The 21,636-nt window shown below is 43.1% G+C and overlaps 1 protein-coding gene across 2 annotated transcripts in view; it reads right to left on the reverse strand.

The window, feature by feature from the left end:
- Positions 1–21,636, reverse strand: part of FAS (Fas cell surface death receptor) — a 195,444-nt gene that overhangs the window by 145,599 nt on the left and 28,209 nt on the right. For both annotated transcript variants that reach the window (XM_078642877.1, XM_078642878.1), the window contains exon 4: positions 14,328–14,439. In XM_078642877.1, coding sequence (XP_078499003.1) covers positions 14,328–14,439 — 112 coding nt within the window. The remainder of the gene's footprint in view (positions 1–14,327; positions 14,440–21,636) is intronic.

A 21,636-nucleotide genomic window follows, 5' to 3' on the forward strand; every position in this document is an offset into this window, starting at 1 on the left:
TTTGCAGCGATGCTTTATTATCGGCCCCCAGTAACAAAAGCAGCAGTGCCAGGGGCCGGGTTATTTAAGCAGCAGTATTTCACACTCACTTGACCCCCCCACAACCCTCCCCTGGGCCGGTTCAACAAAATTGCCAGGGTTGCTTTGGGTTCCCAGTCCTGCCCTGTTTAGGAGTATGGTTGCCTGTAGGTCTGTACACAAGGGAGTTTGTTTTATCTATCCGTGAGTTGTGCTGTGTGTCACACACAGGATTGGCTATCTTAAATGTTTTTATTTCAGAAAGCATAACAAAAACCATTCACAGATGGCCGTACGTGTGGCTGTATACTAGTGCACACAGGGGGGGACAATGGATGAGGAGAGGCTGAGATGGCCATATCAGTCCTCTGCTGCACATGTATGGCACAGCAAAGGACAGAGCTAGTCAGCTAAGGTTTGTTTTTGGCACTTGTGTTTTATTTAATACTTTCGTTTTTATGTTCTTATATTAGACTGTAGTTCTTATAATGATCTCCTCTTAACATGTCTAATGAATTAATTAGTACATCTTTTTATTTTGTAAGGAATGAGCTTTCTAAAAGAGCAATGTTAACCCTTAAATCAACACCCCTTCAATTTAAGTTAACGTGCTGTGAAAAAGATAATGTTACTCACCCAGTAAGCATCTGTTCTTGGCATGTAGAGCTGTCGATTCACATACTTTGCATACTCCTGCCATCTAGTGTTGGGTCTGGATGTGTAGTTGTCTTTAAAGAAGTCTTTCTAGTCACGAGGCAAGGTGGCTCCATCTTTCGGGGATAGTGTGCATTCTGATCGACTCCATTGTTAGATTGTTTTCCAACAAGAGGGTGAGAATGAAGTACATAAGTGTAGAATAGAGATTCCATGCGTATGTACGCAAGAAGGAAGAACTGCAAAAACTACAGCTCTACATGCCAAGAACATAAACTTACTGGGTAAGTAACATTATCCGTTCAAGGCATGTATGCTGGAGGTACACATGCTTTGCATAACTATAAAAGAGTATGCTCCAGAAGCAGTGGCTAACCTGTAGGTGTTGCAGTTGTTTGTAATAGTGTGTTAAGCACTGCCTGGCCTACGTTAGCTTGTTGTCTTGCTAACACATCTACACAGTAGTGTTAGGAAATGTGTGTAGTGTTGACCATGTACCTGCTTTACAAATGCCAGTTAGAGGAATGTTGCCTAAAAAGGCCATAGTAGCCCCTATCGTGCGTGTAGAATGAGCTCTAGGGGGAATGGCCAAAGTTCTTTTGGCTTTTGCATAGCATAATTGAATGCATTTCACCAGACATCTTGAAATGCCTCATTTGAGGATGGGGTACAAAAGGGGGTGGTGATGGAGGGAGCATCTGAACCAATCAAACACTCACATCCAGTCAAAACATCTGGGTTTAATCCATCACCGTTCTTTAGCCCACTCTGCCACCCCAGTTCAGACATGGCTATATGCAAATCAGTCTGACCCTGTGCCTCATGGGAACAGTCCAGCCCGAACTGCCAAGCCATGCCTTCCCTGGACCGGAAACAAGCTTCCGAGGACAGGTTTCTGGCATTACAGCCGTCTTCAGCCCGGCTTGCTTGAATCCAGTGGCAAAGTGAGCAAGGGACTCACGTTTGAGCATACACTGCCACACTTAGGGCGGCCAAAAGCGGTACAAAAGGGGGTGGTGATGGACGGAGCATCTGAACCAATCAAACACTCACACCCAGTCGAAAGATCTGGGTTTTATCCATCACCGTTCTTTAGCCCACTCTGCCACCCCAGTTCAGACATGGCTATATGCAAATCAGTCTGACCCTGTGCCTCATGGGAACAGTCCAGCCCGAACTGCCAAGCCATGCCTTCCCTGGACCGGAAACAAGCTTCCGAGGACCGGTTTCTGGCATTACAGCCGTCTTCAGCCCGGCTTGCTTGAATCCAGTGGCAAAGTGAGCAAGGGACTCACGTCTGAGCATACCCTGCCACACTTAGGGCGGCCAAAAGCGGTACAAAAGGGGGTGGTGATGGACGGAGCATCTGAACCAATCAAACATTCACACCCAGTCAAAAGATCTGGGTTTAATCCATCACCGTTCTTTAGCCCACTCTGCCACCCCAGTTCAGACATGGCTATATGCAAATCAGTCTGACCCTGTGCCTCATGGGAACAGTCCAGCCCGAACCTTCCCCTCGGCTCAGATGATAGCCGGAGGCACCGACGGACAGGTGGGTTTCCGCTCCCTGCGATACAGCTTTGCGTGGATTTGGCTCCATAGCGGTTCTATAGCGGGCTTTTTCACCGTTCTCTTGTCATTTTCTAAACTGGGCCATTCCTTTGAGTATTTTAAGAACCTTAACAGCATCTCTTCATTTAATGGAGATTAGCAATCTCATTTTGCTGTTCTGAGAGTGAAGACAAGTCCCTTTTCTCCGCTCCTAAATCCTTTCCCATCAGCGACATGGTTATAGAGTGATCTCTTTATTTTATATGATTTTAAAGAAATTTGTTTTTCGTCATTATCTAGGCTATTAGAGGTCTCTCTTTCTGGTCACCTACCCTCCAGAGTGACTTTTTTCAGTAATAACATAAAAGAGAGATTTTGATAGAAGACCATTGTTGTAGTCAACAACATATGTATCTTCCCTCCCTTACTTGTAGAGCGGGGCCTCTTTTGACCTGAGCGAGTGCCAGGTGAGGTGAGGCTATCTCCATAAAATGTATGGGTGAGTTTATTCTTCGAGTTTCAACTTGAAATATGGATGTACACAGACATATTTGCATTTGATGTTTCCTGTTTACCACATTTGTCTCTTCATAACTGTTTCTGTTTTAGGAGAGTTTTTCTTCATCACATTGTGAGACCACCATATAGTAAATTACTACTGGTAGGTCATTTTTTCCGTTATTGTGTTACTTTATTTCACTTTTCAATGTTGCAGTAGTGTAATTACAACAGGTCCTGACGAAAGCCTTGTTAGGCTGAAACATGTTGACCATATAGTTTCTATAACTGATAGTGGTATTTGTTTAACACACTATCCTCACTCTGCTTTTAATCTTGCCACTATGATGACCCCTCCCTAATAAAGTTTTTCCTTTGGCATCATACTAGGCAATTTTCGATTATCACACATTTTTTCACCATTCTACACCTTTTCTGTACACTGCAACTTTTCTCCCATTCAACCCACCAACGTATCCTGTTGGCTCTCTCTCACTGGTGGATCTGACGCTAGTATTCCTCTACATATGAACAGAGAGGTACCTAGTAGATACCAGTTTTCAACAAAACCCAGATGATGAGATTCCGCCAATAGGTGGGCTGATGGGTATTATTTTACATACTATACACATCTCATTTCTCTCTCTCCTTACACTAACTACTTTATCACACTACTTTTGAGTGTACATATTACTGTAGTTTTTCCTTAGACCCTTAGCATCCCTTATAACTTTTTTCAAACCTTCCATGAAAGCTTTGATTACTGGAATCTTGAAAAGAGATATATGTTGTCGGTTTTGCGAATATGCAGCTACTGCTGCAAGGTGTAAACGAATAGATGTGTAAGCCCACTCTGTTTGCTGTAACAGCAACAGGTAACAGATAATATTTTGTAAAGGAGCGTCTAGATGATTGATCTTGTTGTTATTACAATAGATAACAAATATTTTCCACTTTTCTGCAAAGCAAGCTCTGGTAGTAGCCTTTCTTGCTTCTTTTAAATAGTCACACATTGTGGTGGTAGAGTTATATAACTAAACTCTATGACTTCAGGAGACAAATTGCTTGGTTGAGCTCCTCAGGATTTAGACGTCTGATTGCTCTGAGTGAGGAGACTAGAGGTGAGATGTCGTTTTTGATGTGGAACCACTGACAGTTCCAACAGGGTGGTGGACCTAGGTTGACAAGCCCATGTGGGGGCTACTAGGATCAGTGTGAGTGATGTTTGCCTGAGATTCCGAACTAGCAATGGAAGTATTGGGAGAGGCGGGAAAGCATAGGCAATTAACTCTGACCAACTCATCCATAAGGCTTTACCTTTGGATAGCGGGTGTGGAAACCTGGATGCAAAGTTTGGGCATTTTGCGTTGTTAACTGTGGCGAACAGATCGATTTGTGGAAATCCTCAGTGTTAGAAGTAGGAAAGGAGAACTTGGGGATGAAGTTCCCACCCTTGAACTTGCTGCTTTTGTCTGCTGCAGAGGTCGGCAATTTGATTGTTTACTCCTGGAAGGTGTTCCGCCAGGAGATAAATCTTGATATGAATTGTCCGGTTCCAAATGTTTTGTGAGAGGTATGACAGTTGAACAGAGTGTGTTCCTCCTTGTTTTTGTAGAGTCAGAGTCAAAAATACTTTATTCGATTAGTTAAAATCATAAAAGTATACTACAAACACATGTAAAAACATATAAAAGCATATAAAAGCATATAAAGAAATATAAAGATGGAGATTTACATTTCATTCATATTTCAGCAAATACAGTACAGGGATGTAGTATACATATAAAACGATGTTTAAAAGAGAACATTAAAAAGAACATTTATGCAGGAAAAATCAGGGTCAGGAGTTACATTTTACTTTTTACTTTTTAGTTTCTACTTTTACTTTTTAGAATAGATCGGACCCCTTAAAAAACATCCCGTTTAAAAACTATGTGGTGCAAGATTTTTATACAAATCTACAGAAATAGGTTGTGTGATATACTACACTTATATTTACATGATTCAATCAGGTGTTGGGGGGTTCAATGATCTGGTACGTTTAGCTCTCATTGCTGCTACCAAAAAACTTGCAACCCCGTACATCACAGTAGGGGTCTCCATAATTTGTAAAAACAACAATGCGGGTTTCACTTGCATAAATCCCCTGTTTCTCATTAATGGTAGTACATGTTTTTTTCTCCCCTCCGCAAAAAAGGGACAGAAAAATACAAAATGGGTCTGGTCTTGGTCGGAAAAGGAATCACATTTACATGGGACATGATCCCTTGGTTTGTTCCATTTCGGGTATTCTCCCAGAAGGAGGTGCATCTGGTTGAAACGAAATTTGGTGAGAAGCCACCGATGATAAGGCCTATTCACTACCCTTAAGTAAGGCTGGATGGTCATGGTAGATACAACAATATAGTGAGCCCTAACAGTGGTTTTCTCTATTTCTTGTGCTTCACGCAGCATGTTTCTAGACTCTAAAAATTGTGTTTTAATCCATGTAACATCTTCTTTACACAGCCTCTCTGGGCTACTATACAAGTCAACACGGCCTAGAAGGGTAGCAGCAGACTTAATATAGCTCAGCCATTTAATATCGTTAGCTCTGTCTCTCCCCATGCAGTCAATGATAATTTGACGATTTAACGTCAAGTTCGGGTTCAACCACATTTTCACCCAAAGAAGTAGAGGGGCCAGGTTAAGAGTATCTTCAATGAATCCTTGCCCTAGTTCTATCAAGACAGAAAAGATGGGTGTGGACTGTGGTAAGCCTAATAGTGAACGCATGGACCTATTCTCCTCCTTCTGTATCAGGGCCAAATCCCTGAATCCCCAAATTCCAGCCCCATATCTAGCCAGAGCCAAGGTTTTGGCTCTATACAGCTTGAGAATGGCTTCCGTTGGTTTTCCCCCCAGTCTTTTAGCAAAGCTCTGTATTGCACCGAATGACCGCCGAATAGCCATTGCTTTATTAACAACCTGTGGAGTCCAGGTGCCCATGTCGTCAAAAATGACTCCAAGGTATGTAAATGTTTTAACTTTGGTTAAAATCACTCCATTGCATCGCAGGGTTTTTGTGGTGTTCTTTCCTTTCCCTAGGGACATAACGTGCGATTTACCCATATTTACAACCAGGTCTAATTTATTCATAAAAGCTCCAAACGAATCAAGGAGCAGTTGTAGACCATTAGGGGTTCTGGCAATGAGGACCGTGTCATCGGCGTACATCAGTACGGGCAACGGTGACCCACCCATATACGGTATATCTGGGGTAGCAGTTTTTAAAACGGAATACAGGGAATTAATATACAAGGAAAATAACATGGGGGCCAAAATGCACCCCTGTCTCACCCCTCTAGCTGATCTAAACCCAGTAGTGCACTTGCCTCCTGTGGTCATACGGACCGAAGCCGTCAGGTCGGTGTGCAGGAAAGCTAAGAAATTAATCAGAGCAGGGTCTAGACCCAACTCAGAGAGAATTGTCCATAGCTTCGACCTATTTACTAGGTCGAACGCTGTGGACAGGTCCATAAAAGCTAGGTGGATTGACCCACTGGAGGCAACAGTATATTTAGAAACAGTCATGTATAAGTTAAAACACTGCTCCTCAGTACCCCTCCCTGTTCTAAATCCATATTGCGTATCACATAAAATTGCATTTTCCTTTTCCCACAGGTTAATTTTATTTAAAATGACTTTGCCAAGAATCTTGAATGAGGAATCAAGTAGCGATATAGGTCTATAACACCTGGGGTCACCCCTTTGCCCCTTCTTAAAAGTTGGTATAATAACCGAATGTGACCAAGTGGTAGGAGCGTCAGACAAATTCATGCATGCTAAATTAAAAACATTCGCAAGTACTATAGACCATATATGAGGATGTGCTTTATACATATCGGCGGGGACCCCATCCGGGCCTGGGGCTTTCCCGCCGGCAGTGTTTTCAATTGCATTTAATACTTCTTTTACCGTAACCCTTAATGGAGTGTCTGTAGGAAAAGAATCTATAGGAGTAAAAGGGATAGTAAGAGTCTTACTTCCATAGATGTTTTCGAAGTGATCTAACCATTGATTCTCAGTGATATTAGCCTCTAATATCTCATTCTCGTTACCACTAAACAAAGGAGAGTTCACTATTTTCCAAAAATTTGCACTATCCCTTAAAGTAAGGTTATCATAAAGTGCTTCCCAGGCCTTGTGTTTTAATTCTCTTTTGCGAGCCTCGGTCGTACTCCTATAATCTTTCCTCAGTTGGGACACTTCAGTTATATTGCGAGGCTTACGTTTTAGGGCTTCTAGAAGTTTTTTATGCGCCTTTGAGCAATCGGCATTGAACCATCCCTGTGCCATACGTGGCTTATCAGATGATTTGATTGTAAGGGTCTCTGCGACATTTTTACATATGGTTCCAAAAGCTTTTGTAACATTTCCTCCTGTGGACAGAGGATCCCTGCATATGTTAAGTTCAACACTTAATTCATCACACAGATTAATAAAAAATTCCTCAACATTAATCTTAGACCATTTAACCCGTCTACCTTGGTCGTGGGCCCGGACTACAGTAGGGTAGGTTGACTGTTGGTCACAATTAATTATGGTAGGGTTTATGTTAGTCAGTTCCATAACGACCGGGTTATGGTCACTAAATGCTGTTATAATGGCATTATATGAGATGACATTTATGAGAATACTAGGTGACACAAAGATATAATCGATAATAGTGTTACTACCTCTCGCACTATAGGTCACCACTCTGTCTTTCGGATTCACGAAAGCGGGTTCAGACATATCCATATCTATCAACAGCTCTTCTAGAGCACCCCCCTTTGCAGAGTGTTCAAAATGCGGATGGGTCAAATAGTCATCATCGTAGGAACTACCATTATAACAGTTAAGTTGACAAAGATGTGTGTTAAAATCACCAAACACAATATAATAAACCAAAGTAGTTTGACTCTTCTTGTAATTGTTTAAAAAATCAGTCAACATTAGAATATTTTCGCCTCCTTGTAACCCTTCTGTTGAGTTGTAAAAATTTACGTATAGGAGTTTTTCCCCTGTATTCATCGAGGCCTCTAAGATGAGACAGTTAGGGGAGTTAATATCTATGATTTTCCTTGTTTTTGTACATAATACATTACTGTAATGTTGTCTGTGTGGACTAGGACAACTTTGCCTATAAGGTGAATTTGAAAAGCTTTAAGTGCTAGGAACACTGCCAGGTGTTCTAGGTAGTTGATATGGAGACTTTTGTGATTGTCGCTCCACAGACCCTGGATTGTGTAATGTTGCAATTGGGCACCCCAACCAGTGAGAGATGCGTCTGTGGTTAGCACAGTCTGTGGAATAGGGTCTATGAAGGGCCGCCCTTTTGATACGTTTTGTGGGTTCCGCCAATGCAGAGAGCGATGGATGCGGCTGCTTACCAACATTATATTGGTTAATTGACTCTGTGATTCCACTGACTCACTAGATATTCTTGTAGAGGACGCATGTGAAGCCTTGCATGAGGTACGATTGCGATGCAAGATGCCATCATTCCCAGCAGTTGCATGAAAACTCTGGCTGGTAATGTTTGATTGGGTTGAAACTGTAGTACCACAGACTGAATTGTGAATTCTGGCTGCATTGGGAGAGGCTAGCCTTTTGAGAGTGTTGATAGGAGTTCCTGGATAAGACTGTATCCATGCAGGACACAGGTGATATTTGTGTGCATTGATGGTGAAGCCTAATTGATGGAGCAAGGTGTGAAATAATCGGAGGGAACCGTGGGGAAGCCACTGCTTATTAGGGGAAGGGGAGTTATGGGGTGTGGTGTTTTTACCCCTAACTTTGGAACAGTTTCCCCTATAACCTCCTCTGACAAAACCTCTTGGAGAAGAGGTTTGTTTTTTACCCTTGTAGGAGAAAGTGTTTTGATCTGAGGCTGTTGACGTAGACCCTCCCCGGTAAAAGAAGCGCCAAAAGGAACCTCTGTTTGAAGGAGACTTAAGTGCTACCATAGATTTGGCAGCTTCTTGCCCATGTCCTGCGATTTCGCCTTAAGACAGTTGGAGGGAGTTCTCTTGCTTTTTAGGGCGGCCTCAGCCTGGAATCAGCTCCCCTTGGATCTCCACAGCACCCAGGACCCCAGGCTTTTCAGGAAAAGACTGATGAGGTTTCTTTTTATCTAGTAGTGCTTTCCACCTCTCCCCACTTGGTTCGCACCGGGTCAATCTTTGAGTAGCTGTGCGCGCTATAAATTACTGAAACATAAACATAGACTTCAGTGTCCTTTTTCGAGCGCATGATCAACTTCGGGGCCAAAAAGATGTTAACTTATCAAAAGATGTATTTAAAATTAATTATTGGACTTCAGCTTTAAACCCGGAAATCAGTAACCAGGCATGCCTTCTGAGTATGATGCTAGTATTTATATCCCTAGCTGCGGTGTCAACAGCATTTAGAGCAAACTTTATGGAAGAGTTGGAAATGAATATCCCTTCCTGGACTAAATCTTGAGCTTTGGCTTTATGCTCCTCTGGGACATATTATAGTAATTGCTCCACTTCCTCCCAGTGCGCCCTATCGAATCTGTCTAGAAGGCCCTGTGCGATAACAATGCACCAGTGATTTGCCACGTGTGCAGCTATACCTTTGCCAGAAGCATTGATGAGTTTTGATTCTTTATCTGGGGGAGGAGCATCCCCCGAAGTTTGAGAATTAGCTCGCTTGCTACCATTAGATACTACCACAGAATCAAGTGGTAACTGGCCTTTAATAAATACTGGATCTGTTGGGGAAGGTTTATATGTCTTGTCTACTCTAGGAGTGAGGATTCGTGCATGTACAGGGTCTTCAAAAATTTTGTCTGCGTGCTCATCATACCTTTCAGCATAGGGAGGGTCTGGCTCGACCTGTGTGTGGATGCATTGGTCTCTAATCGAAAATCCTCCTCTAAGGATTCTTTGTGGCGCTCCACCCCATGGTACTGTGCAGCCCTGGCAATGAGAGAAATTGTCATAAGGTGGAGATGGCTTGGCAGGGTAAAGGTCAGAAGCATTATCCATTTGGGGGTCAATTGTATAATCCGTCCATGGATCCACCGGTAAGTGTGTGTCTCTCTTATCTGTATCATCTCAGCCATTGTGAGATAATGGAGAGTGATGAGGTGTGATGTGTAAAGGATGTAGAGTTAGGGAGGAGGAGGAGATGATGGTAGTGGGCAGAAAGGGCTAGTACCAACATTTTTCTTTTTCAAAAGGATTTTATAATGACTGTCATCATCAGGAAGCTTGTGATTGTATGGCGTCTTGGGGTGATTATGTTCTGTGTCAGGATTAATATAGAGTTTCTTTTGCTTGGGATATGGTTTGGATGGAACAATGTCTATTTTTGGATCCGGAGGTGCTGAAGGGAAGTCTTTGGTTTTCGACACTGAAGGTTTCGGAGCTGATATTGAATGACCTTTCGGCGCAGAAGATTTTAGCTCCGAAGGTTGTTTGCTACTTTTCGGTGTCAAAGGTTTCGGCTCTGAACCGACTTTGTGCTTGGAACTGGAAGGTTTGGGCTCCGAAATGGATTGGTGCAACTCAGTCCCAAGCCAGAAGGCTTGACAGTATGTTTTGGCGCTGAGCCAGGAGGCGGAGCATCAGAAACATCGTCTTGGTGCCGACCTTGGCCAGAAGGCAGAGGCGGTGCCGAAGCCTTAGGTTTTTCAGGGATGGGTTGACAGAGAAAGGGGTTTTCTAGCACTACTAATGTAGTATACCTTGATGTGGAGTTGTACATTAGGGATAATCAAATCCAAAGTAATATGTATCGCAAACCCACGTCCTGTAATGCTATTTTGCACATAGATAGTGCCCATTCCCGGCATCAGATAAGAGCACTTCCATTTGGGGAGATAGTTAGAGCCAGACGCAATTGTAGCGAACACTCACACTTCAAGACATGTATTAACAACATGGAAAAAAGGTTTATTCAAAGAGGTTACTCAAAACGTGACATACTCCTCACGGCCAAAGAAAGGGTCTTAAAGATAAAATGCATATCCACTTTAAAACCTTGTCAAATGGATAGACAGACCATGCCACCCATTAGGATGATCACAGACTTTATGCCTATCAGTATCACCTAATGTAAGAGCCTGAATAAACATTGGCATATTTTAAAGTCAGACAGAACCTTGCGTAAATTTCTAATGGATAAGCCTCAGATCTCATTCTGCAGAGGAAGAACACTTGGTACAATATTGAGCCCTAGTTATTCAGCTAAGAAGCAATTTGAACCGTGGATGACACAATTCTCAAAGGGCTTCTTTAAATGTGGTCACTGCGGTATGTGTAGACATGCGAAAAACAAGACTAAACAATTCAAAGATAAGAATGACAAACTATACACTATTCTGACCAATACAAACTGTGGGAAGTATAATAGGAGCATTGAAGGACCGTGTCAGTAAACACATGCGAGCGATCAAGCAGAATGATATGAGGTACCCTATTGCAGAACATGTATGCAATTGCAATGGCCAGGGTCCTAACAAAAAGTTCCAGTTTTTTAGTATTGAACACATAAAACAAGACCCCTGCAGTGGCAATAGAGAATTGAAACTATGTAGGCATGAGGCAAGGTGGATCATGTGTTTGAGGGCCATTGAGGACGGCCTTAACTTTGATCAGTAACTGCAATATTTCTTGGGTGACTAATATGACACAGTTTAATGACTGATTAGAACCTTCTAACTGTTGAGTATGATCAAAAAGTGTCCGGAAGCTAGAGAAATAAAAGAATTGATTTAGTTTGGATATATGAATCTGTTTAATTTGGCTAGATATAGCACAAGTCATGAATAATATCGTTGTGCATCATATACACTTTGCGCAACAAGGCACTGGTCATATGTTGAGAGTTCCCACGTTGTGCCATGAATGTTGAAACATATCTTGGAACTTTGCTAGCTGCCGATTAATGAAGGCGCGGATCGTTCCACTAAGAATGAGGATTAATTTGCATATTATATTCACTATACTTGAGATTCAGGTAGAAATTATATTATATTTGAGATTCATATTGTTTAAACTATGTAATATATAGATAGCATATCCTATCATAGGTTGTGCATCTGAACATCACAAGGGAGATAATATTATACCACTCAAATATGGTGCTGATTATCCTGAATAAGGAAGTGACCATTTTATTTCTACAAGTTTGGGTATTTGAACATTGTAGTATTGTAATATTTCACCACTCTAAGATGCCGCTAATTATCCCGAACAAGGTTTGGATGTTTTCACATTGTAGTATTTCACCACTTTAAGAAGGAGCTGATCATCTTGAACGAGGAAGTGACCTTTTCGCTTTCAGATTATGGGTACTTATACTAGGAACCCTGAAGGCACTTTGCCTTTACCTGCATCCAGGTGCTGCTGATACGGTCGGAGATACATTTGCACAAGGAAGATGATCAAATTTTAGAATGAAAGGATTATGCTAGCGGTTATTAAGATTGGCCATGCCTTCTGTTACAGGTGCCCCATACTTCAGGGACCTGTTGTAATTCTCGGAGTTATTATCTCCGCGGTTAAAGAAGAACATTGGTATATTTGTCAAAATAACAACTTTATGTTGAGGTAAGATATTGATGCATATTTTGCGCATGGATAATTGTCAAACTTTAGAAAGAATGGATTGTGTTAGCGGATATTAATGTCAGCCATACCTCTTGTTACAGGTGCCCCGTACTTCAGAGACCTGTTGTAATTTTTGGAGTGATTGTCTCTGCTGTAATAATAAAAGAGGAATATCGTTTATATTTGTCAATACGACAACTTCATTGTGGAGGTAAGAACAGCGAGTGGTGGAGTACAATCGAGTATAAAATGTAAGATGAATAGTGCTGGTTATGACGGCATCACGTTCTATTTCAGGGTCGTGGGTTGATATTGAAATATAAACATTGAATACTGGACGCTATTGTATGAAACTGATTAGATTTTGGATATTACCTCTTTAAGGTAAGAGTGACTTACTATGAATATTGCAATTGAGGATTAATGACCTGTGCCTCATTCGTTTCAAACTCTAGTGGTGATCAATTTTTAAACTTTCAACCCCTAAAGATATTTGGTTGGAAGAAGTCGTAATGTACATGTTTCCTGTATATTTAACATTGGGAGAGCCTGCAATTCACTTGGATTTGCTAAGGTTTAAAAAGCACAAGGGTCTGAGTATTGGTTTTAGCATCCCCACAAACATAATATTATGGAGAACTGCATGTAGCTTGGTTGAAGAGATTAAGGAATGCTTTATTGATATATGACAACATTTTGTTTAGATGTGTAGTTAACATGTTTCAGTTACTTGAAAGAGTTTTAATTATTCATCCGAAAATCGGGAGAATAATTATGAATATGTGCACCTATATTTTCCTTTCTGTATACACATGAGTATTGTTTTGAGTAGTCCTTCTGCACAAAGTTCAGGTATTTGGGCTTGCATCATGTAAAATCTTTGTTGCATTTGAAATGCATACTACAACCTTGATATTTGTATTGCTTACAGATCTGCGGAAGTCGTTGGGTCATATCCTATAATGACAAAACACGTTGGCATAAGGGAGTGGAAGACCCGGTTACAATAAAGAAGAAACAAAAAGCCCAATCTACTACTGCTTTATTTCCTTACACTACTGTACTTACTGCATTATACAATGTGTGCTTCAATATTTGTAAACTATCTTGAGTACAGCACACATGACATCACAGTGGGATGTGTGGCTTCTATTTAAGTGATGAAAACAAACTGAAATTCAACACAAATAATTATATCCCTTATAAGAACAGGTACTTGGGTTCAAGCATATTTTATTTGTAAAGTTTGTATAGCGCAAACATGACCCTAGAGGGTATTAGAGCACGTCACATTATAGGGTAGGTAGGAAATAGTTCTGAGAAAAGACATTTGTACATATATGGGAATAGCATGGTAAAGCTGGAGTTCACGGTTGCACAACAATGTTGTGTTCAATATTCAGCATGATGAAGAGCTGTAAACCTTTTCTCTTTCACTGTCAAAACAAAGGACCCTGTACTATGCAGGCATGGACACAGCAATAGTACAGCGCTACATTCTGACACAAAATCAGAAAATTCGGGATAAACCGTGAAGCAGACCAATCAATTCCTACCGTTCCAAATAAACAGTGGTCTGGGCCGCCAAATTAAAGTCATCCATGATCCAGAGCACTGTAATGCTCCCAGAAGGTAATCACTAAATGTAACTCACTCTTACTTTGCCACTGCCTTTGTTTGGAATATGGAACATAATGTGCGCCGACATACCGAAAACATCACTACAGCTACAAACTCAGGCAACCAGATAAAAGATGAGATTCAAAGTTCAGGGGTTATGGAATACCCTCCATTTCTGAAGGAGTCATTTAGTCTGGAGGCAAATCCACTGAAGCACTTCTTCCAGAAATAGGTGAACGGTCTAATAATGCCCAACTCAAAATCAGTCCCTAACTTAAAAAGACACACAACATAACGGGGTACAGCACCCTCAAGCAACAGAAAAATGATACGCTAATTTAAGTTACAAATTACAGTCCCATTTTAAATTATACTCACTTGTCACATGGCTCGCAGTGCGTGCAGCGAGAAGTAGCATTACAAAAATAGTCTTCAATGCACTGGCACTTTGTGTTTTCTTCTGCAGTACAATTTTGGAGGGTCTCTAAGCCTAAAAGTAAAGTAAACAAAATATTAAACTGATGAACTACTTGAAAATGATTATGTTTAAAAGAAATCACAAAAAGTACACACACACAGGACTTTACATTATCACGCACAGATACACCCCTTTATATATTTACTGCAGTTCTGCTAGAGTACCTGCAGATTCAAGCCACTGAAGCTGATGACAAAATCAGTAAGTGAACTTTGTAATATGTTTGAGTGCATCCTGAAAACAAACTTAACCCCTTGTATGCTCATGACGAGCTGAGCTCGTCATGGCATACAGTCGTGCTGTGCTCATGACAAGCTCAGCTCGTCATGAGACCCACCCACGGGGGAAGCGCTGGTGCTCCCCCGTGGGTGTGCGATCCTAAAGTTTTTTACGGGGAAGGCAGGGGAAGACCTTCCCCTGCCTCATCCCGCCCCCCTCCGCATCATCAATGACGTCAGCGCGCATCATTGCAGGATTCCCTTCTTTTTCCAGACGCGCAGGAAGCCATTTGCTTCCTGCGCGTTGGAGAAGAAAGGTGAGTTTTGGGGCTGGGGAGGGGGGCATTACACCGAAAGAGGCATCGGGGGAAAGGAAAGTGTTATCCTTTCCCTCAATGTCTCTTTTGTGCATTCCTGCGGCACGATCATGCCCATATGCAAATTAGTCTGACCCAGTGCCTCAAGGGAACAGTCCAGCCCGAACTGCCAAGCCATATCTTCCCTGGCCCGGATTCTGGCTAATCAGCCGTCATCAGCCAGGTTAGCTTGAGTCCAGTGGCAAAGTGAGCAAGGGACCAACGCCTGCCAACTTAGGGCAATCATAACGCACAAGCTCAGTCTGATTTGCATATGGCCATGTCTGAACTGCGTCAGTGCAGTTCCTTGCGTAGTGATGAACTACTAGCTGTGAAATTTGTGGACAGGAGGGATGTGTACATGCTGACTACCATCCATGATGAGAGTACATCACCTGTGCCTGTTTGGGGTCAGTTGGCTGAAGTGCACAAACCTGTGTGCATTCTAAACTACAATCAGCACATGGGTGGTGTTGACAGAGTAGATCAGAGGTTGGAACCTTACACTGCTATTTGGAAGGCTTATGTTTGGTATAAGAAGTTGGCCATCCATTTTTTCAACTTAGCAACTTTCAATGCTTTTATTGTGTTCAAGGAGTGTTGTCCTTCATCAAAGTTGACATTTCTTCAGTTTCAGCACTCTGTGATAGCTAGCCTTGTTGTTGTGGAACAGGTAAGTGTTCCTACAATTGGAGTGGTGGAGGATGTGGCTCGATTTAAAGATCACCACTTTCCCGATTACATTCCTCCCACATCTACAAAAGACTTTCCCACTAGGAGATGCAGAGTCTGTTGGCGAAGAGGATGCGGAAGGAGACTCGTCTTTTCTGCCCCGGGTGTCCTTCTAACCCTGGGCTGTGTGTGCCTGCTTGTTATAGAGCGTACCACACGCAAAATAGTTTTTGGAAGTATCCATGAGTGGTAAAGTGAACTGCCTGGTCTGTATTGTTTAAACATTTGTATTCTGTTTCAAGGTTGGCATTAGTGCAATGTATTTAGTTTCAGATTTTGTGTTAGTAGATTTGCAATTTGTTTGTGTTTTTTTGTTTAAAAAATCCTAAATGGTATGGCGGTGTGTGGAGCCTGGCGCTTGGCTGGTGGTGTGCGTGGACTGGCACTTGGCTGGCGGTGTGCATGGATTGGCACTTGGCTGGAGGTGTGCGTGGTTTGGAGCTTGGCTGCCGGTGGGCATTGACTGGCACTTGGCTGGCAGTGTGCGTGGATTGGCGCTTGGCTGGCGCTGTGCGTGGACTAGTGCTTGGCTGGTGGTGTGCGTGGATTGGGGCTTGGATGGCGGTGTGTGTGGACTAGTGCTTGGATGGTGGTGTGCGTGGACTGCCGCTTGGCTGGCGGTGTGTGAGTAGTGACTTGCTGCTGGTCACTATACACACTGCTAGCTGAGAGCCACTCCACCCAATCCATCAGCTTGTGTAGTTGCTGTGTCAGGAATGTGGGCATGTGAAAGTGATGAGCCCTTGAATGGCGCTGTCTGCTGGTGTGAGTGTTGTAAAGTGATGGGCCCGCGGCTGGCCCAAAAATGTTTTTGATAGGCAATGTTGATGTTGCCTCAAAACGTTGTGTTCCCTTGCATGTCGCGGGTACTTGGGCCTCCCACACAAGTGATGCACCATTTTTATCGGGAGACCTTGAGTTTTGCAAGGGATTCTGGGTAAGGGAACGTTGGGAGATCCACGCAAGCCATACCTCCTTGGAAGCCCACGGGTGTCTAGTTTTCAGAAATGTGTGGGCTTGGTAGGTTTCCCTAGATTGCCACCGAGCACAGGGCCAAAAACCCAGGTGACCCCCCCTGCAAAAGCAGGTGGATTTAAGATAGGCAATTTTGATGTCGCCTCACAACATTTGGGGCCCTTGCCTGTCGCGGGTACTTGCGCCTCCCACATAAGTGAGGCACCATTTTTATCGGGAGACCTAGTGGAAGTCTGGGTGGTAGGAAATTTGTGTGAGCCCGGTGATGCCACACTTTCCCACACAAAAATGTATGAAAAAAATGTAATTTTACAGCTAAAATTGAGGTTTGCAAGGGATTCTGGGTAATGAAACTTTGGGGGATCCACGCAAGCCATACCTCCTTTGAAGCCCCCGGGTGTCTACTTTCTAGAAATGTGTGGGTTTGGTAGGTTTCCCTAGGTGCCAGCAGAGCTAGGGTTCACAAACTACAGCTAGGCACTTTGCCAGAAAAGGGTCATCATTCACTGCGAAATTGAGGTGTGACCATGTTGTGTTTTGTGCCATTTCCTGTCGCAGGCACTAGGCCGACCCACACAAGTGAGGTACCATTTTTCTCGGAAGACTTTGGGGAAAGCGGGGTGGAAAGAAATTTGTGGATACACGCAGATTCCAGAACTTTCCACCACAGAAATGTGGGGAAAATGTGTTTTTTTGACAATTTTTTAGGTTTGCAAGGGATTCTGGGTAACAGAACCTGGTGGGAAGCAGTCAAGTCACCCCATGCTGGATTTCCCAGGGTGCCTAGTTTTAAAAAATGTATAGGTTTGCTAGGTTTCCGTAGGTGCCGGCAGAGCTAGGGTTCGAAAACTGCAGCTAGGCACTTTGCAAAAAAAGGGTAATTTTTCACTGCGAAATTGAGGTGTGACCGCGTTGCGTTTTGCGCCGTTTCCTGTCGCAGGCACTAGGCCAACCCACACAAGTGAGGTGCCATTTTTCTTGGACGACTTTGGGGGACACAGGGTGGGTGGAAATGTCTGGATCCATGCAGATTCCAGAACTTTCCACCACAGAAATATGGGGAAAATGTGTTTTTTTTGTCAATTGTTTAGGTTTGCAAGGGATTCTGGGTAACAGAACCTGGTGGGAGGCAGTCAAGTCACCTCATCCTGGATTTCCCTGGGTGTCTAGTTTTCAAAAATGTATAGGTTTGCTAGGTTTCTCTAGGTGCCGGCAGAGCTAGAGTTAAAAAACGACAGCTAGGCACTTTGCACAAAAAGGGTCATTTTTCACTGCGAAATTGAGGTGTGACCGTGTTGCATTTTGCGCTGTTTCCTGTCGCAGGCACTAGGCTGACCCACACAAGTGAGGTACCATTTTTCTCATAAGACTTTGGGGGAACACAGGGTGGGTGGAAATGTCTGGATCCACACAGATTCCAGAACTTTCCACCACAGAAATATGGGGAAGATTTTTTTTGTCAATTTTGTAGGTTTGCAAGGGATTCTGGGTAACAGAATCTGGTGGGAGGCAGTCAAGTCACCTCCTCCTGGATTTCCCTGGGCGTCTAGTTTGCAAAAATGTATAGGTTTGCTAGGTTTCTCTGGGTGCTGGCAGAGCTAAGGTTAAAAAACGACAGCTACACACTTCGCAAATAAAGGGTAAATTTACATTGTGAAAATGTGATGTGTTCACGTTGGGATTTGAGCCCATTCCGATCGTGGACACTATGCCTACCCACACAAGTGAGGTACAATTTTTATCGGGAGACATAGGGAAATTCAGATTCGGAAAGCAACTGTTATTACCTATTGAGTTTTGATGCATTTCTGCCTTCCAAATGAAAGACATTGTGTAAAAAAGAAGTCATTTTGAAAAATGACCAATAATTCTCATGCTAGTATGAGTATTCCCAATTAAAAAATTTGCATATATGTACTGTTTCTACACTCATTTGTACCCATTTCAGAAATACAAAGGTGTCTTTCATGCCGATTTTTCCATGTATACATTTTCACACAATACCTGCTATATACCCGATACATAATAAAAAGCCATTGCAAATTGCTACTCAGTTTTTGACTCTGGGTTCGTCTGGTTCTTGGTGAACCTACAAGTCCTATATATACACCCACAACCAGTAAGGTCCAGCAAATGTAACGGTATATAGCTTTTAAAGAGCTGTCATAATTACAAGAAGTTACAGGTGAAAACGTTGACACAAAAGGCTTTTTTTTCAACTAATTTTCAATTTTTCCAATATTTAACTGTTAGTTTCTATAAAGAAACCTTGATGGATCTACAGAAATGACCCCTTTCTGAATTTAAAATGTTGTCTACTTTTCTAAAATGTATAGCTTTCCAGGATCCATTATTGCTTTCATACTCATTTTTACCATTAACTGGAAGGAGGTTGAAAGCAATAAAAATAGCAAAAATAGGCTATGTCCCAGATAAATGCCAGAACTGTGTAGAAAATGTTGGTTTTCTGACAAAAGATTGTCATTCCCTAACAGCTGGGAAAATGGTGATTTCGGCCCCACAAACTCTTTTTTGATAACGTTTGCAGGGAAAAACTCAGACGCTTTCATTTGTAGCCCGTTGTTCCCAATTTTCTGGGAATCCACAAACTCTGGGTACCTTTAGAATCCCCATGATGTTGGAAGAAAAGGACGTACATTTGGCGTGGATACCTTATGTGGTCAAAAGGTTGCAGGGGCCTAAGCGCGCACTACCCCAAATAGCCAAAAAAAGGCTTAGCACAGGAAGGCAAAAGGCCTAGCAGCGAAGGGGTTAATCGGCTTGGAAAAAGGCTGATTGAGCCCACTATAGGCAACGGTCTCACGGCGCCACCATGATCGCAAGAGGGCACCAGATTACAACAAACTGTCCGAATATTGCCCATATATTCAAGGGGTGGGAATGTCCAAATGGCAGACTGTAATTTATAAGTCTGGGGCTCCGAAAATTCTTACACTAGATTTGAATTGCACAAAATAGTTGAATTCATTACGATATGTTGGATAAGACAGACACAAGCCTGTGCTCCTTGAGTCTCAGAAAGAAATGAGTTATTGTCTCTATTTGTCTCTATTTGTTTGTTGTCACTATATGTACTCGATAGAAAGACGAGGCCCTATTGTGTCACTCTCTATTTATTAACTTTTTTTAAAGTTTTATATGGCGCGAACTCGACCCGAAGATATTGGAGCACTTTACATGAGCACCAGTAACGTTACACAAGGATATGCATTCTCCTTGAGGAAGTTGGAGGCTGCGCTGCTCTTTGACGTCAGCCACATATCACTCCTGAACATATAGGATGCACACTGGGGCTCTCAAAAAGTTTTATGGCAAGAAATAGAATTTTTGTGCACAAAGGTGCATTTTATTTTTAGGGGACTGGAACACATTTCGGTGAAGTCAACCTTTATTACATTGTGTAGTTGGTTGCAGGGTGCCCAGAAACTGCTTAATTCAAAGAATCTATGCGCCCAAAAACAAAAATTGATTCAAATAGAAAACATGATTTCTCCTTCTATAAAACCTCATCTCGATGCTATGAAGGCGCCAATTTTTAAACACCAGAAAAGCTAGGTGTCATTCCAACCTGCTCACTTAGTTGTCGCAGAGCATGTATTCCTCGTTCAAAGCAGAATTTATGATGAAAGAGGAAACTGGCAGCTGAGGAGGGAGGAGTGTGGGTGGTGACAAATGTCACCTCAAGTGTTTTCGAAAGTGGAGTGTTATTAAAGGAAAATGATATCGGACACTGACCTGCTCAGATTATGGTGCAGGCAGGGAAGGCAAAGCCTGACACTCAAGAGGCCATAGAGGAACATTTCTAGATGCGGGGCCTCACCGGGCTAAAGAAATGCCTGTGAAAAGAGCCAGGCACCAAGAAGGAGGGGGGCAGGGGATTGGCCGGCAGGGTTCGAACCCACCAATCAGATAGGGGTCTTGGGAAGGGCGAAAAGGGATAAGAAAGGGTCCAGGTCAAGGAAGCCATACTCCTGACCGATCGAAGTTGAACCACCCACATGTAGTGTCCGGCTGGACACGTTCTAGTGTTCTGCCTGTTTTACCCCACACTTTACACACACCCACCACAGGCATCCCCGGTCAGGTGACCCTGCAAATAAAAGGGGCCGGGCGCACGTGCCCTGGGCCAGTTCTGCACCATACCTAACTGTATCAGTGTGGTCATTTATTCTAATATATAGGACTAGTGCCCGCCAACTTTACACCACCCACACCAAAGAGCGGGCATCGCTGTCGCAAAGTTGGGGAAAGAGCAAGCAGAAACAGCACAAAAAATAGACAGACAAGACAGCACACTAGCCTGGGTTGACGAGTCACAAAGCAGTGTCCTTGGGATACCTTTAGGCAGGGACACTGAGGGAGCAGGCGAGGGGACAGCATGAGGTCAGCAGCAGGCGGTCACGGCACTTGCAGAGCGGGTCGGGCCAGACGGCCACCCACACAAATTGACGGTAGCAAGGGTAGCCGTGAGGCCGCAAGTGCTAAGCACCAAAGGAGGGATACCATCACACAGGGGACTGTGCTGAAGTGCTTTAAGGAGTGTAAAGAGCAATGCATCAGAGTGGTGATAAGTTTATAGATGTGATGCAGTGCGGAAATCATGGACTGTACGGATGACCATGGAAATGTGATGTTTAGGTTTCATGCTTTCTAAATAAACTACGGCCGTTATGCACCAGCTAAGTCTCTGACTCTGATTACCCGGTATGGGGAGATCGTTAAGGTGCACGAAGGCTGCGGGCAGAGGGGGGTCACTTGCACGCCTGGGAGGGGTTACAGCCTATCGAGCTTTGTTTCCACAGAGAGGCCTGACAACAAGTTCCAGCGTTCCTTCCACCGTGGAGTTTTCCACCTAGTAAAGAGGCGCTTAATCATCTGCACTGTGGAACGTTTATAAGAAGTACTCA

Source organism: Lissotriton helveticus, chromosome 5_1 (assembly GCF_964261635.1).
Source record: "Lissotriton helveticus chromosome 5_1, aLisHel1.1, whole genome shotgun sequence".
Taxonomy (NCBI): Eukaryota; Metazoa; Chordata; class Amphibia; order Caudata; family Salamandridae; genus Lissotriton; species Lissotriton helveticus.